Here is an 18105-nt window from a genome sequence, read left to right as displayed (position 1 = left end):
CTTTCCCCCCCCCCCCCCCTTTCTTTTGTAACAGTCTATTCCTCTTTAACCCAGTGTACACAAACCACCATAAAGTAAAAGAAAGAAACTAGAGGTAAGGAGAACACCACAAGAAAAATATGTAATAAAACATCAGAAATTCAGACAGTTTTCTGCCTACAGAAGGGAAAGTACAAAGGAGAATATAGTTAAGTCTAATGAGGAAGAGGTAGCACAAGTGAAATAAGTAGAAAACTCAACTATCACTATGGGACATTAGTAAGTTACTATTGCATTGCTCTGCTTTCTTTTTAAATAAAGTCTCACCACACTTCAGAAAACATTTCATCTCACTGACACTTATTTAGGAGCAGTTCTTCTATAAGCAAATAGTCCCACTGAAGTGTTTACAAAGGCAAAAGTCTGCAAGCTTTTGCTTTAATATATTAGCATATTTTTCTTCCTAGAAGAAATGTTTATGAACACATCTATGTTCATATCAATACTTAAAACAGTAGGACTTAGTGGTAATTAATAATAACATTTCAAATAAGCTATAATAATATTTTCACCTATGGGAAATATTTCACATTCCTTTCAAAATAAACTGTTATTCAAAGATCATGATATTTTTAATTAACAAAACAGTCCCTAATCTGTAGAAGAATAACGAGAATGGCAGATAAATTTACAGCTTAATTTAATAATATAGCTTTCTTAATTCTTGAATTTATCATAAAGTCATAGCAGAAAACATACAGCATTACTGCACACATTTATGAACTTTATCTAAAATGCATTCTAAGAAATGTAATTTTAGATTATTAAAGCTCACAAGTTTTATAATAAATACATTAGATATAAAAAGACAAATAATTATACCTTATTATAACGATCATGAGGAACAGACTGCAACACGATAGGTTCCATTGTAGAAACATTTGCAAACTGCACCTCGGGAATGTACAGAGCACAAACCACATGAGCCCAACCTACAAAAAGTTACAGTTGTATTTAATTTTAGTGTTTTCTAGAAGCTCAAAGGACATTTCAATTATAGTACAAAATCTTTTACACTTTTTTCCATGGACTATTTGAACTGTTTAGAATATTACAGACATAAGTTACTTAAGTCATGTTTAGATTTCATTTTATATTATACAAAGTTTAGATGAGCCATAATACATTTAAAATTTATTCAGTGGAGAATTTATACAAGCAATACTCCAAGAAATCCAAATACTAATGATTTACACAAACAGTGACACACAAAATCAAAACCAGGTTATTTCTTTAAATTTCTTGGATTAACATAGTCATCATGTAAAAGGTATACAAATTCCCACAAAAGGGAATAGTATTCACGCAATCATTACCATCATATAAGGCTTCTGTGTACAATTTTTATTTAAACGAAGTCATTCTAATTTGACTAGACTGCTATCTTCTTTCGCTAGAAAGAAATCTCAATGCACACACATCCACATCCCCTCTACCAAAATCTCTTCCTTCTTTAAAGGTGTGGCCAATTCATTTTTTATAGGAATATCAATTCCTGTATGCAGTCCTGTTCTAACTCATTAACTTGAAGTCATCAATAAATGCTTTGTTATTTACCATATTGTGCTTTAATAGCATTTCAAGTAATAAACATTCCTAACTATCTGACATTTGGTTGAATGAGGTGGTGAGAAACACCAATTCAGAAAGAAACCTAATAATTTTAGGCCTTTTTTCAATACTAAGATCCTGAGAGTTGTCCGTTTGCTTCAGTGGAGGACAGTTTGCCATAACTGTAAATTTAGCAGAAGCTGCTATATATCTAACTGAACATGTGAATATACTGACACTAATAATAGGATTACAAGAGTACTATTACGCAGTACAGAGCTACCTCATCTGAAAGTGAATTTGGTGTGGCTAATAATTTAGCGTGGATTCTGTTCTTCCCCAAGAAGAAAACTGAACTCTTTTGTCACGAGACTTTCAGTACACCTTAAAAATAATCACGTTTTCTTCCTACCCAGGCTTACTTGTATGCAAATATTAAGGACATAAAATGACAGGCTTACACAATTAGATAATCTAGCAGATTATTAGATTAGGTAAAGTAAATTATCATTGTGCAAATGCATCCTATAACAAAAAAAGAAAAAAACCCACACACCAACAACAAGGAAAAAAACCACCACACACAAAGCCCATCATACTGCCTCACTGCAGGCCTTTTTAAGTTTTGTTTGCATCTGGATATTCTAACTACTCTGCTAAATCTAAAGGTTTTTAATTTCTCCACCCAACTGTACTTTGACAAACTGAGCTGAATATAAAAGTAGTATTGTTGAGACTATGGAATGGTACTTAGTATCTGAAATTGCATATATGCTTTTTTTTTTTTTTCTTAAAGCACAAATCTTTTCTAGTTGCTTCCATTCGACGGGTGTCCCCTCTCCCCATTTACTAAATTGGTAGTTTTAATTTGTATAGAAAATGAAAAGCACACACCCAACTGTTATCGTCAACATAACACATATCATTCTAGTATTCCATCTGCAACTAAATACAGTATCTGGGCTGCTTCATCATTTCATTCACAAATAGTTTTTAGAATTAGTCCACACAGAAAAAGCATGAAACTAATAAAAGAGTAGGGAAAAGAAAGTATAAAGTGCCAACTTGAGCTGCTTTTAAGAACAGTTCCAACAGACCATTTTAAAATTATCATTAACAGATAGACTGAAAAAAAAAAAACGTAAAAAGCAGTCTTCTTTAGTTCTCTACTTGAAATATCTTCAGGGAGTAAGTGTTTACAAGGACTTTTCTAAAACTTGCAAACTGCCCTAAAGCCAGATTCATCTTACTAAAGACAGATAAATGTTAATGTGGTGTTAATGGAGAATATTTTTAAATCCCCTTCAAAAAATTAACTCAAATAGAAACATCTAATACAGCCATTATACCAGTAGAAAAGTGCCACTGAAATTTTGAAAAAAACTCTTTTTCAGTTAGTTGCACATGAACAGATGGCAAAGGCTTTTACTTCAGATGTAATTAAGGCTGTACTCCAGTTACACTTACTTATAATGAAAAAGTATTATGTAAATACACAAAATATACCAGAAACATTAAAAAATTAACTAAGCCAACTGAAATTTAGGTAAGTAAATAATTTTCACTATAAGAAACCAGTTTCCAATGGAACACTACTCCATGACTATAAAAAAAAAAAAAAAAAAAAAACTACTAGCTTAATATATTCCAATTTCCAAAATATAGAGCTCACATACAGAATAGCTGTGAGCAACAGCACACTTATATCTTTCATGTAAACAAAACCAGTATCTATAGAATGAAATAAATTAAGCACCACAGCACTAATACACTTTTTGAACAAGGGGTCAAAAAGCACCCAGGGAATTAAGGACAAGGGACCTTTCCCTTTGGTTTCTATCTGGCATCTTTAGATCCCAGATAATCTGACCTTGATGAAAAAGCACAACCTGTCCAATAAAAATTTCACCACAGAGGAGGTTGCAGCACCCTTATGTTACCAGCCTCAAATGCTTACATCATAAAAGAGGGCTAACTCCACCACTAGCTCCTGCTAGGACTCGGAGACCCCGTACACAACTGCTTAAATGTTCTTTTGTCCAAAGTTTCACTGGTGAAGATATACAAAATTGTCAGAGAGAAACACCCAGCTCACCTAGAAGAACCGAGACAGGCAGAGGTTCAGCAGCTCTCCCTGAAGAAAGAATAAGGAAGACATTTTTCCATAACAAGTGTGCTTAAGGACTGGTTGCCTAGAGGTGCTGTGGAATCTCCATATTTGAAGAAATCAAGGTCTGTAGACTCCTCCACAAAACTTTTAAACAAGAAGATTCAGTTTCACCATATCAGTAGTGGAAGAAAACGGAAAAGGGAGCAAACAACCCATTCTCTTCCCTAAGCATCAAAAGACTAGTCATTGTTGCTACAAAGAGTAAGCATAGAAGTAAAGGATACCTACAGTCAAACAAAATGTGATAGCTCTCCTCTGTCTCCCTGATAGAAGAATGAGCTACTAGCATGCAAGCAGACTTGACTTTTAATGTTTTCTGCAACGAAGAAGGCTCCTGACTATGTAACACAGCAAGAAAAGGCCTCCCCCATTCTCTGCTGCCACTTCCCTCTCTTTTAGACAACTACCCTCAGGCAGAGCACAGAGCTCAGAATCCCAACAGAATAAAGTACCTATGGTCATGTTCAGAGTTGAGTGCTTTTGTCTACTGTTTCTTACTAGATGACAACTTCCTTACTGCAGTCAACTGCCCTCTCTGTCTGCAGGGATAATGAAACATCCTAGAGAGACACCCATCCAAAATGTACATATAGCAAATAAAAGAAGAAAGCACTTATAAGGATTTAAGACACTAAAATACGTATTTTTCAATTAACTCCATCTAAGCCATAAAGATTGCACTGTAAACAACTTCCTATACAAATCACTTGCTACATTATTCTTGGGTAACTATCAACTTCATCAGCAACTATACTTTCTTTTTCAAAAAAACCCCATTCACATCATTAAATCCAGCCCTTTTGAGCTTTCCCAATGTTTACGTGAGAAAAACATTGTTGCATCTCATGTTTTAGAGCTGAAAAAAACCCTCCAGTAGCACCTTTCTACACATTCAACAACATTTAAAACATTCTCACTAGTTTCTGTTGGAACTGAAATTATTTTATCACCATTCCTCTTCACCCAAAACACCACACAGAAATAACAACAGGATACTCTGACTTTTCTTAATTGTTCTCCAAACTTAGCCAGGAACTCATGCCACTTTTCAGATCACTTTTGTTCCAAATGAGTTTATTAAAACCATCTGTATAGACCATATCCTTTACTATCTAAATAAATGATAAGCTTCCATTCACTCTGGTTGTGCATGGTTTGCATCCAAACAACTGGCCACAGATTTATTACTCATTTCCTTTAATTTTACTTACAAAATTTATAATAATTGCTAACAAACTCTCACTATTCCCATTGAACTGCTTATGCCCAATTTATTTTTGCTTTTATCTTCCTTTCAGGACAACTTTGACCAGAAGGTGGGGGGGGCACACATGTTTTTGCAAATGCAGGTACTAGCATCCTGCAAAATGGTTGGGGGTCTGGGGGTTGGTGGTTTGTCTGGGTGGGGGTTTTTTTTGCTTTTTTCTTATTTGCTATTTTTCAGCCTTTGAGAAGGCAACCATTTGACTTACATGCTTTCTCAATAATAATATTTTTACTAGATGATAATGCCTGGCTTGCTTATTTTAAAATAAACAAAATTTAGCTTAACAATGTGAAATTAAGAAATGTATTTATTATAAGGATTCAAATCGGCCATTGGGCTCACTTGTTTCTGTGCATTCTTATCAGACCTGCTTCCTCTGAAACTGCTGAAAAAATAAATCATGGGCTGGCAGATTCACTGCCTCTTCTGCTTGAAACAATACAATACTCTACAACAATCAATGCCTCCAGAAATTGTAAAATGTCATCAGTTTCTGATTATTACTTGTTAGAAACAACTTATTGGTGACAGCCAAATTAAAATTAAAAATATTTACTTCAATTGTGTTTTCAAATCCAATAACTTTAGGAAATGCTGCTTGCCTTTCAAAAGAAAATCCACTGTGCTTTCTAAGATAACATCACACCAGTATAGTTAAGACACTTTCCTCTGAACAGATCTTAGGAAACAACTTAAACCAACATTAAAACAATATCAAAACCACATATAAGCCAATTCCAAGATCTGCTTTGATAACAATAATGAAAACAGTTTTAACCAGTATCAGAAATTGGAAATTCATGATAAAAAGCCTTCAAAGTTTAAATATGTCTTAGGAAAACTTCCAGCTTTTCACCTGAGTCATTTTTTATTTTGATTTATCCCTCACAAAGACACACTACTGAGTTTTGCTGATTTTTATGTTTCATTCTGACTAACTACCAGCACAGAACCTATCAAAATTCTGCCAATCTTTTGCTGAGACTTTTATTTCAGGTGCCTAACTAATTTTTAACTCAGTGAAAACCTAGAAGTACATATTTAGCAGGTATAATTTGAATATACATTATTCATTAATGTTCAGAGTAACAAATCTCGGGCTCCAGAACCCTAACTGAAAATAAATAGTTGATCTGTTGTCCCAGTGTGACAGAGAACAGGTAACTCCTAATAATCGCACCATCAGCAAACAAAAGACCGTTGCTAACAAAGAACTCTCTAACTAGAAGGAAACTCTACTAAAGCAATGAAAAATTAGCAAAGAAAACCCAGGAAGATAAATAATACACAGTACGTCACCCATCTAACAATTTTTGCCTTTACAACTACTGCTTAAGTGTTCAAAACTTGATTCCTAAGCACTTACACCGTAAATAAATTCATATCATCTTCCAGTGCAAATTCTGAAGCCTTGCTTTTATAATCTTTGAGTTCATGACAATATAACAGCAACACACTTATAATTCATCCCACCATCCAAATCAAGAGAAGCCCACCTATAGCTTGTGAACTAACAGACACAGAGTAGGCACTAAGCTAGGGCTACGTCTCACAGTCAATGTTGAAGCTGCTACTGCAAAGCAGGTAACAGTCTGTAGAGGACAGAATCACGAAGTCATGCAGAGATCCAGCCATAGTGCCAGTCTGGTCCTACAAGAGAGCTCTGGGACGTCATCACCATTCCTAACTGTGCACCAATTTCAGAGTAAAATTTGCTTATGCATTCTGTGTAAGCTCCTAAAGTGTCCATTGTATCTCACTAAGGAAATTTTACTTTATAACTATAGCTCGCTCCTAGACCAAGTGAATGTATTACTCTAGCACAGAAAAACGTTTCATTGTTGAAATGTCAGTTTCTGATTAGGGCTCCAGGCTGTCATTTAAGGTACATCTCAAACCATTTCAGACGTGGGCTGTTACTAAAAGATAAGGTCTCACCTTACTCTTCACTCCCAACTGTACATCCTCGCTCTCTCCCTGTAGTATAAACTTGCCATGTACCAGGGCAGATAAAATTTTATTCATCCGATTACTAAACTTGCAGGAAAACAAAATTTTACCTTCCAGTAAGATCAGTAAGTCAATGCAATCCACACTGAGGTCGTATGATTACTATACACAAAACCACCAGTGCAGAAACACCCAGTCATGGGAAAACCACAGTCCACTCCTTTCAGCTGAGGTCAACAGCTGCCCTAGATTACATGAAATCACACCCTCAGTTTCCACAACTATCAGATCTGCTGACTGACCCCAAGACTCAGCTCCATCCCATTCTGGAAGGTGAATCCAGCAAAGATGTACTTAAGACTGTTACTATTTGCCAGAGAGTAAGATTAAGTACTATTTTAGATCTTTAAGTGCCCCTTCATGAAGGCATTCCATACACTTTTATTTTGACCCTGATGTTCCTTTCCTGTAAAGACAATAAAATTTGCAATAAAGAAATCTGTCATCTTAAATTACTGTCTTTTCCTTGCCCTAGCAAATGAAGTTTTAGAGTTTGCCTTAGTTAATATAGTATTACTCACTATATTGTTTGATCCACTCTTTTCAAAGGTGGGTAAAAAGAAGGTGCACACACTAATCACTAGAGCTCTCACCACTGTGGTTGGTAGCCAACCGTATCACTGGTATACAGAATGAAAGGATGATTTCTGTTTTTTTAAAAAAACAAAATACTGTTTGTCCATGAAGAAAAGGCTTCACCCTACAAAGTCCTACTATACAATTTCACCAAACTCCATTTAGCAAAATTTGTTCCCGCAAAATTTGCACATAAGAAAAATTCACTTTGGATCATCATTCTGCAGCATAACAGACTGTTTTCGAAACAGCTACAGACCACATTCCACTGGTCCACTGAATAAGATAATAGCTTCAGTAAAATTATCTGGCATGCCATAGCACTAATGTGTCTCTTTCCCCTACCTCAAGAAATCCTTTTATACAGCAAAAGGAAGACATGTTGTAAATATTTATCTAAAGCTCTAAAAAAAAGAAGTCCTAGTTATACATTATACTAGTAATATAAATAATAAATACATAATTTTATGGTAGTGTGTATATTTATATTAGCAAAATATTTTAAATTATCAATTTACTGTCTTATCAATTTACTGTCTTTCCCCGTTTAAAAAAAAAAAAAAAAAAAAAAAAAAAAAAAAAACACACCAACCACCACAAAACCCACACATACAAACTCCTGCAGATCCACACAAAAGGACCAGATCATTTGTAGGTAAGCACTTCTTGCAAAATGTATATCCCTGAATGTGTATGTGTGACATTGTATCATTTGCTTTCTTAGACATTAATAGCAAGAAAACTCATCAAAACAGTAAACCTGACTGAGAGAGATGCTGACTCTAACAACAACAATAGCAACAGGAAAACATGGCATATAAAATTTTTATAGACTTGGGAGATCCTGACACTAACCTAGGGGATGGGAAGAAGGCCTGGACCATGACATAAAACCACTGCATTGTTAGCTGGCCTTTTCCCAAGCAGCTGCATGAAAGAAGTCTTGGTGAAAAGTCACACAAAGAATGCTGTTACACAGCATTCCTGATCAGCATCCAGTGGAATCAGATTTCAAAGTAACAAGTTGTACCACAAAATCAAGCCTTTTAGGCTTACAGAAAATTGTGGACAAAGATTACTGTAAAAAAACTATTTAAACGGGAGATGCACAGTATTAGATACTACTGAATAATTTGCTTATAAAAACAGACTGCATACTCAGTATTATGAGAAGATGAATTTGGATTCAAAAAACTATGATCAGTTCAAATGGTCATGATTTTATTTCCTCCTCACCAAGTGTCAAAAACCCAAAGAAAATTACTGCAACAGTTGAGGAAACATTACTGAATTGAAAAGGCCCAAAACTGTCAAACAGCCAACAGTTCTCAAGTATCTTCAAAAAAATGCTTATTTGTTGCTTTTCTGTTTTCCAGAAAAAAATGTGTTTATATTTTGCCCAACTACTAATCCACATTCAGAGTACAAAGTTAAAGAAAAGTTCATCTCTCTTTCAACAGCCTTCCTATGCATAAACCAGAAAATCAATAAGCAACCCATATACTTATCATTTTTTCTCATTTTAAAAAACTTTCATATTCAGTCATATATTTAAAACCACAGTGGTGCCCCTAAATGAACATGAATACCAAACTATTGACAGGAATTCTGTCAATAAATACATTCAAAGAGAGAAGCTCCTTTTTCAACTCCATCATACTTTTCTACTTTTAGTATCAATTTTTAAAACAAATATTATTTTTTAAAAAGTAAATAACAATTTACAGAACTGTAGTCTCTGAACACTGAAAGAGTCCTAATATTTATGTAAAAAAAAATTCCACAGAGTCCACATATAGGGAATACTTTTTTTTCCCACAACTTAACCATAGTTCTAAGACTGTCACAGATATTAAGCAGCCAAAATATTAACCTACTCAAAGCTTATTCCTTAAATTCCTGACAATCACCCTGATCATAAAGCAATGTCCTGCTACTCTTAACAAATTATTTAAATAAAATACGCAGCTAAATACAGTCAATTCTGAACAATCCTTAGCAGGGAAAACCCGCTGACAGATAAACCACACCATGGATATTAGTCCAGGCTACACTCTGTTAAATCTAACTGTATTGTTTCCAAGATCTGTGCAAGTGCAGCAGCAGAATGACCCTTTTCATGCAAAGACTGAACAAACATGTGCAACAAGACCTTAGCTGCTTCTGTTCAGGGTCAGTTCAGGTCTTTGACAATGAAAAACGCAAGAAGGACACTGAAGCAGATTAGGACATATTCTGATCAAATCCAGACAGAATTATCTCTTTGGCCTTGCTACAGGTTCCAACAGCAGCCACTATCACCAAGCCAAGAATAGGCAAGCATCCGTGTATCCTTCAGTGTACCAAAAAAGGTTATGAGGAACAAAAAATGCCATTTCCACTTAGAGCTTCACCTAAACTCTTCAGTCCTTCCAGATCCACACACACTAGCAACTTGGTGCACAACCATCTGCATGAGTTTCCAACCATAAGTGGAATGTTTCCACAGCACTGTCTAGAAACCACGTGGCTAGTACAGTCACTATTATCTAGGATAACTGAACTTCCCCTATCCTACTCCACACCGCCTCCAATAACCCAAATAGCCAAGATTTAACTATGGCTGTATAAATAGTTCATGCCTCAAAAATGTAAATATCTTCTGTTTTCAGAGCAAATGCAGACAACAGCACATGCAAATTTAAGAACATTCTTCAGGCAAAAGCCTTGCTAAAATCAGTAACTTTGTTGCTATTTCAGGATCTGTCCTACTTTCAAAGTAGTGTGAATATTTAGGCTAGTGTCATTTGGGAGACACAGAGAAGGGGAAAGGCGATGGTCAGTGTTGTGGTCTAAACCTGGCCAGCAGCCAAACACCACACAGCTGCTTGCTCACCCTCCCCCACTCAGGGGATGGGGGAGAGAAATTGGAAGAGTAAAGGTAAGTAGACTCATAGGTTGAGATAAAAACAATTTAATAATTGAAATATAATAAAAATATTATTATTATAATAATACAAAAAGTAATAATAATTGAATACAAACAAGTAATGCACAACATAATTGCTCACTACCCTCCAACCAATGCTCAGCCCATTCCCAGCCAGCGAATCCAGAGAAGATCCTGAAACCGCAATCCCAGAACCAAGAGAGCCAGCTGCCCAGCCAACCCTCATCTATATACTGAGCATGATGTTATAGGACATGAAATATTCCATTGGCCAGTTCAGGTCCATTGCTCTGTCCGTGCTCCCTCCCAGTTTCTTGTGCACCTGCACACTGGCAGGACACAGGAAGTTGAAAAGTCCCTGATTTCTTAGCAACAACTAAAAATATTGGTGTATTGTCAACATTCTTCTCATACCAAATCCCATGCTGAATCCAAAACACAGCACTATTCTAGCTACTAAGAAGAAAAAGTAGCTCTATCCCAGCCAAAACCAGGACAGTCAGTTTTCTGTGCAAGGAATGCCCAATCAGTCTGGGCTCCTTCATCTTGAAAAGGAGACAAAACAAGAATATGACAGAGGTCTATAGAGCCAGAAGAGGTGATGAAAAGGTGAACATAGAATAAGTGCGCTCTGACACTTCCTATCACTTAGCAAGTGTCATGCAGCATCAAATAAAAACACAAGGTAACAGGTTCAAAACAAATCAGAGTACATCTTTACACACTGTACAGATCAACTGTAAAATGTCTTGCCACACATTATGGACACAAAACCTTTATACAGAAGTGGACACGTTAATAGCGTGATGGGCTCTTATTCCATTAAACACAAAAATACCATCTCTGGTTAAGGAAGTCCCAAAGTGTAAATATTTATAGGCTGGGAAAGTATTCTGAGAAGGCATACAAAAATTTTCCTAAGAATCTAGTTCATACTGATAGAGATGTTTGGCCTCTATGTTATGCTCCTCTTCTCTTACTACCTCATGCTGGCACTTTCAAGTTCTGTTTAAGATCCATGACAGTGCTCCTCCAAGAATACTGTAACTATGATATCACTGAAAACTGTAATTCTGTATTTGCCATAGATTACACTGGAGAACCCAACATTACCCCTCAGCAACTGTACTGATAAGCATGACTAAGGTACAGTAGATGTCTCCATCCATAAATATAAAACCAAAAAACAAATCTGAAGAAGTGCTGATCTTCAGAAAGTCAGATAGGCAGTAAAAGGCCAGTAAAAGCAGAAGGAGTAAGAAGAGTGAGAATGCGCACAAAGGAACCTCATGACACTGGGAGGGGGAGAAACAGAGTGAGTCACAAAAAAAACCCACAACACACCAACACCACCACACCATACACCACCATTACTATTTCATAGTCAGTCAATAATATTTAAAAACAGTGTAAGTTTGATTCCCAGACTACTTTGTCATATATATATCATACAGCCCCAGAATTCATAAAGGCAAGATTACATCACTATGTAAGAGCTATAAGATTAGGCCACCTTCAGTTTCAGTTGTGCAACTGATTTAAGACAGGTAATGCACAAGCTGTTGCTAAAAGAACAGTTCTGGCCATTCGCCTATGTCAGCATTAACACAGCCACCTGGGTCAGGGAACTGATTTCATTTAGCTAAAAAGGAACCCAGGGGAAAAAAAAAGTTTTAAATGCTAGTACCATCACAAAGGAGGAGGAAGTAATGCATGGCAAGAACCCTCCCTGCAGTAACAGCACCTTACTGCAGCTTAAGAAAATCGTGGAACCCTACAGCAAAAGCTCAGTAGACCAAAAAACATTAAAATTTCTTACATAAAATAAAGTACAGTATCTTCGGCACCCAGACAAAACACATTTCTTCACATTATTAAAAAGTAAATATCCAGAAGACTGTTACCCCAAAAAAAACCCACTAAACTACAAGAGCAGCAGACCATGTATGAGCTAAGGTCTCTGCATATTCAAAACAAAAACTGCATTGGTTTTCTGAACAAAATGACGTTACTTGCTGCCAGAAAGCTGAAAGAAGCATAACTTGGTATCACTGACATAAAAATCAGTAATTTCTTCACTTATTCTAAAAAAACTAAGACCATTTAATTGTTTCTATACTTACAGAAAGACCCTGTTAATTACAAATTTCTAAAGATGGATCCTTAAAAGGTTTTATCAGAAATGTTTGTTTCAAAGTTTCTTCAGGAATACCTGCATCTTTTTATCATTTCCCTTGGCAACAAATGGTGTAACAGCATTAAAAGAACTCTGAGCACTAACCTACTGCAAATGTAATTTTTAACCGGCAAGCCCATTACATGACCTTCAACAGTATCTCCTTAAGTCTGAAACTCTTCTGGCACTACCCCTTGTTAGGCAACTCTTTGAAAGGAAAGCTTCAGGTTAAGAATGTAGATTTCTGAAATGCAACACCCATTAAGAGTTCATTTTTTCCAAGGTGCACATCCTTCTGTAAAGCTGTTGTTTACAGGACATTTGGTCCATAAGGTAGAATTTGCTGTATTCAACACCACAGACAAGATCTATTACTGAGGCAGGGATGTTTCCAGAAGGTAAATTTCAAATTCTTAAGCCTTCTCTGCTATGAAATTTTCACTATGAAGCTTTCACTGATGAAAATAGTTGGTTATTAAGATTATAGTGGGGACAATACTGTTTGTACAGTGTAACAACACCTTTGCTATTTAAACTTAAATAATTTCAATCATATAGTAATTCCCTTTCAGACAAGAATTCATAATTACAATTAATGCAGCTGCAAGAGATAACTAATAGGATGCTCAGATCTTTGCTGCACACTGTCAAAATACATTCTTGAGACATTACGCAAAAAAAAAAGTTTCAAAATTACCACAGAGAGTAGTAAGGCATTCCCAAACACTAATCTAAGTATAAAAACAGAAAACACTTCAGTGCCTTCATACTTCACAAGTTTTACTGTAAATTTCAAGAGGTTTGAGACTTTCTTATTTATTTCCTAAAAAAGCAAGCGTCCAGCAGCCATTTCTGAAGAAATTAATTCAACTCTGCCATGTATCAACCTATCTGAGAGGAAAAATAATTTTAAGGCTGAAGTACTGGGCTGGCACTTAAGATGGTAGTTTCACTGACACACAGACAACACAGTTCAATACAATCTCCCAACACTCACAAATGACACCAAGTTCACTAACGTGTTTGAGATAAGCAGAACCTAGAAGGGTGAACACTAAAGCATACACTGTACGTTGCAGTCAAACTGTAGACAAGGGAAAGGGTACATCAGCCCCAACAGAAGCAGGCTCTGTGTTCCCGCAACACAATTGCAACAGAAATAGCAAAGATGCATCAACACTAAGCTAAATTAAGTTATACATTAGTTAGAATATTACATATTCAGTCCAGAATAAAATTTACATAGATTGTCCAAATGAAATGCAGAATCCTGACTGTACTTTCTCCTCTCACAAGAGAAAGGTCTCAGTATCAAAACGACCAAGCTATTTACAGATAGATGATAGACAGGAATTTAGAAGTATCTAGTAAAGAGAGAAGAAGGAATTCCAGAAGTGATTGAAAAGTTAATTGAAATTTTTCACTCATATCACCCAGCTATTAGTATAAACATAATCAAGACGGGATATTCAGTGGAGACTCTCTCCATCAGTTCTACTCAGCAGAAGCGGAACTGATAACCTGAACGATGAAATTAGAAAGATGCAAGGGACAGGTAATCACTACTGCAACTTTTCAGCCCTAACTTCTTTGTTACAGAACCTATTAGTAAATCAGGCATGAAAGAGCTATCCTTTGAAAATGCACTGGTGCATTCAGTTTGGGCTACAGACGTAAAAATTCCACTTTCCTCCATGAATGGAGCACTTTCAACAGCCTTCTATGAACATTCAAACTCCAACTAAATACACATAAAATTTATCCTTTTTACCCATGTTTTTATCCTATGTTAAAATGCAGTTTGTCCTTCATTGTAACTTTTTTTCTAAGATATAAAACTAAGAATAATGATGTTCTCAAACTACATTCAACTATAAAATAGTTCTCTCTTTCCAAATCAGCCAGTGTTTTAAATTATGTTTAGGACCCCTATTTTTTTTTTTCACAGACTTATTTCCCTCATACAAAATAAGAGAGTTCACAAAAAATAAGAGTAAAACTTACCCCCATTATCTGTTCTCTTTAAAGCACCATCCTTATGAGGGCATAATTCACATCTCTAGGAAAAAAAGCAAAAATAAAATAAAAAAATGTAATGATCACAGGAGCATTAAAAAAAGAAACCACACACATCAAAACTGTTAGCTGACATGAAGGAAACAACCATTCTTTAAAATTGAATGGGTGTTTCCCCTTAACCTTTACTTGAATATTAATGTTAGTTTGTCACAAACAAAGCTTTCTCCCTTGAAACTATGATATATATTAAAGCTACTTGCAGTTCTACCTCCAACTTTTTATTCCTGGATTCCACACCCTGGAATTATGGAGAGAAGCCTCCAAAAACTATGGCAAGAAATTAGACTTGCTTGATAAGAAACTTGGGCACAGTCCAAAGACTCCCTGCCACATTTCTGTCTCCTAGGATCTCTGAAGATTGACCAAGGCGGTCAACCACAAAGACGTGCCATGGATATAATCAGCACAGATACACATACTACGTATGACTTGAGTCTCTGCTCTTACTTTACCCTGAGACACCAAAAACGATCTCACTTTCTGCCTCAGAAAAAGGGGGTCAGAAGTTGAGTCATGCTTGAAATTCTCCAAGACTGCATGTCTGGAAACATGCAGTTTGACATCATATTCTTCTGACATACACCAGGATCACAATAGTACAATCTTTCTGCTATCACTGCCTCTATCAAGATCCTAATACCAAGTTTATCTCTAAGTGTCCTAGAGCAGTGTGAACCAACTCCAAACCAGTTCAAAGATGACAGAAATGGAACAGGTTTGGCATACACATTCCACTTCAAATGCTCCCAGTGATATGCAAAGGAACACCATTATAGGAGATCCTATACCTAGGAATCATCTTAAAGTATACCTTTAAGTATTCCCAAATCTCAGACAACTCAAAGCATACCAATCTAACAAGCTCCGTAAGAAACTGAAGAACAGTCTGATCATTGGATGCAAACTTAACACCACATCCTTCAAACAGAGAGGGAGATCTGACATCAGTACAGATCATCTGTTTTCTGAACAGTGCTATTCTCCATTACCAGCTATCTGGCAAGTCAGCAGATAAAGGAGCCTATGATGTCAGAAGTGACTCAAACAGACTGTCCAAACTTATTTGAGGAATGAGAAATTCCATTCCTGAAATTCATACGGCTGAAGTGTATCTTGAGAATCATCTATTCCTCTGAACCTATAAAATTTGTATTAGCAGGAAAGCGTCTTTCACAAAGAGCAGAATAGAAAACTTCTTAAATTATCTTTGCTCAGTGCATGTGTACAGACAGCTGCACACAGGAAGAATTTTCAGAATTGTAGGATTGCTGCTTTTTGACTTTTGCTTCACTCATCCTTCCCTCACATTCACCCACTAAAATGATCGACAATTTACTGAAAGCAGCATTAAGTCTATGGTGAAATTAAGAGATAAAAGTGGTTGAAAACTTCCGAACTGTTCTGTAAACTGCCTGCAGACTGGAAGCATTATACCTTTTTTTTTTTTTTTTTAAAGTCAAGATTATAAGGACTTTCTTGACACTGAAATAAACTGACCAATTAATTTTAAACAAAATCCTACATATGCAGTATGTATGCGAGCTGTATCTTAACACTCCAGGTCTCCAAATATGAAATACTAGGTGCTGAGAGACACTCAGTAGCAGTAGGTTCATTTCAGTGAATTCCCCATACACTGAACCAGATTCTCAAAGCAAGAAGCCTGATATATATTGATGGTGACACTGCAATAAAGTTTGTTCCCACCCCAAAGCTGTGAGTTGACAGCTTAAGGCCACTGAGCAGAGATAATGTATCTACCACTGAGACAAGGGAAACTGTTAACGTAGTCTACCTTGCTCCACATCTGCAAGTCTGTGGAAGTTTGACATACATTTTTACTAGTGGCAAAACCAGTTTAGGAGGTTCTCCCCTTCACCTCTCCCTTATTAATCTCTTCACCACTCCCTCAGCTGCTGACCCAACTATCTGTAGGACTGCCACTTAAACCAGATCAGTGAAATGGAGTGAAATGAACTTTTTCTTTTTAACATTTTTAATTCAGGCCATACCACGGATGCAATTTAAGCATAAACCCACAATCAGCTGCATCTGCAAAACTGAAGACAGGAAGCCATAGCACTGCAGCATTAGTAATTAAAGAAATTTTAGATTAATTAATTTAGCAAACTTTACCAAGCTTTACCACTAAATAATTTTAAAAATATATATCACAGGACACTAAGTAGCAAGGAACTGAACCAGTCCTTTAAGCAGAAGAGTTAAGCATGCTCCATTCAGTCTCATCAGAGCTCAGTTTCAACTAATTTCTTCTTGTTTCATATCTCTAATGGACTCGGGTCAATTAAGTCTTCCCTCGTCACTCTGCAGCCAGGGCTGCAACCAGTCAGAGAAAATACAAGACAGAAAACTGAAGTGGAGAAGGGAGCTTTGATAGCAGAAGAAAACTTGAGTGAAGGAAGTTCTGCAGAATATTCTCTCACTGGCAGGTAGCAAACACCTGCACTCAGCTCTCATGGAGCTGGGCAACTGTGCAGAGATACTTGCCCTCTAATGACACAGAACACTTCTGGTGCTCTGAATTCAGGCTACAACCTGCAACGAAGTAGCACCCTTGTAAGCTACCACACAACACAGCGAGCCTTTTCACTTCTCTCTCCAGGTTATCAACCTATTTCCTTCCCAGCCTCCCACACTCTCAGATTGGATCACCCATTTCTACTCTCCCAAGTTTCAATATGTACCACATAGTAACACCAGGAGCTTTGCCATGTGGAAACAGTGTGCCTCATCCCTTGAGACAAGTAACTAGCAGAGAATTTCTTTTTTTTTTTTTTTAAACTAACAATTTATTACTAGTTCTAAAATCTTACAGCAATATAGCATTACCAAAAAAGTTGTAGTTTCAGCTGAGAATCTGCAGTGACTGAAAAAATTCTTCAGTACTTTCGATATGCTTAAATTAATGTTGTAAGAGAAAGGAGATTGCTGGTGTACATATCTCTCGGAAGTCCAGTTACTTACAACTTCTTACTTGAATGTTTTTGTCCAATGTCTCCTCCTTCCAGTTAACTTACAGATCTGGAGCTTGGAGTTCAAATGAAAAGCAACAGTTGAACTGCTCCACTAAATGCCACATGACATACAACTTGCACAATGGAATAAAGCTTTGATCTCTGCCACACAGTATAAGTAATATGTAGTTTGATTTGAGCACACCAACCAGAACAGGGCTCTCTTCTCCAGCTGTGTGTTGTAAGTCTTAGCTCTGGCAAAGGATTTCTGACACAGATTTATTATCTCAGCATTCAAAAATATTGTGGGGAACTACTAAACAATCGGGGGGG

General features: G+C 36.4%; 1 protein-coding gene across 8 annotated transcripts in view; it reads right to left on the bottom strand.

Annotated features, from left to right (window-relative positions):
- The window catches only part of MLLT10 (MLLT10, histone lysine methyltransferase DOT1L cofactor), a 127223-nt gene that overhangs the window by 92485 nt on the left and 16633 nt on the right, over positions 1-18105 (bottom strand). For 7 of the 8 annotated variants that reach the window (XM_026841950.1, XM_026841949.1, XM_026841952.1 and 4 more), the window contains 2 exons: positions 14723-14777; positions 862-971 (listed from right to left, as the gene is read on the bottom strand). In XM_026841950.1, coding sequence (XP_026697751.1) covers positions 862-971; positions 14723-14777 — 165 coding nt within the window. The remainder of the gene's footprint in view (positions 1-861; positions 972-14722; positions 14778-18105) is intronic. The other variant, XM_026841955.1, reaches the window with a different exon arrangement.

Source organism: Athene cunicularia (assembly GCF_003259725.1).
Source record: "Athene cunicularia isolate RWA chromosome 2 unlocalized genomic scaffold, athCun1 chr2_part1, whole genome shotgun sequence".
Lineage (NCBI taxonomy): Eukaryota > Metazoa > Chordata > Aves > Strigiformes > Strigidae > Athene > Athene cunicularia.
Note: the sequence above shows the minus strand (reverse complement) of the source record. Positions and strands in the feature narration are given on the sequence as shown.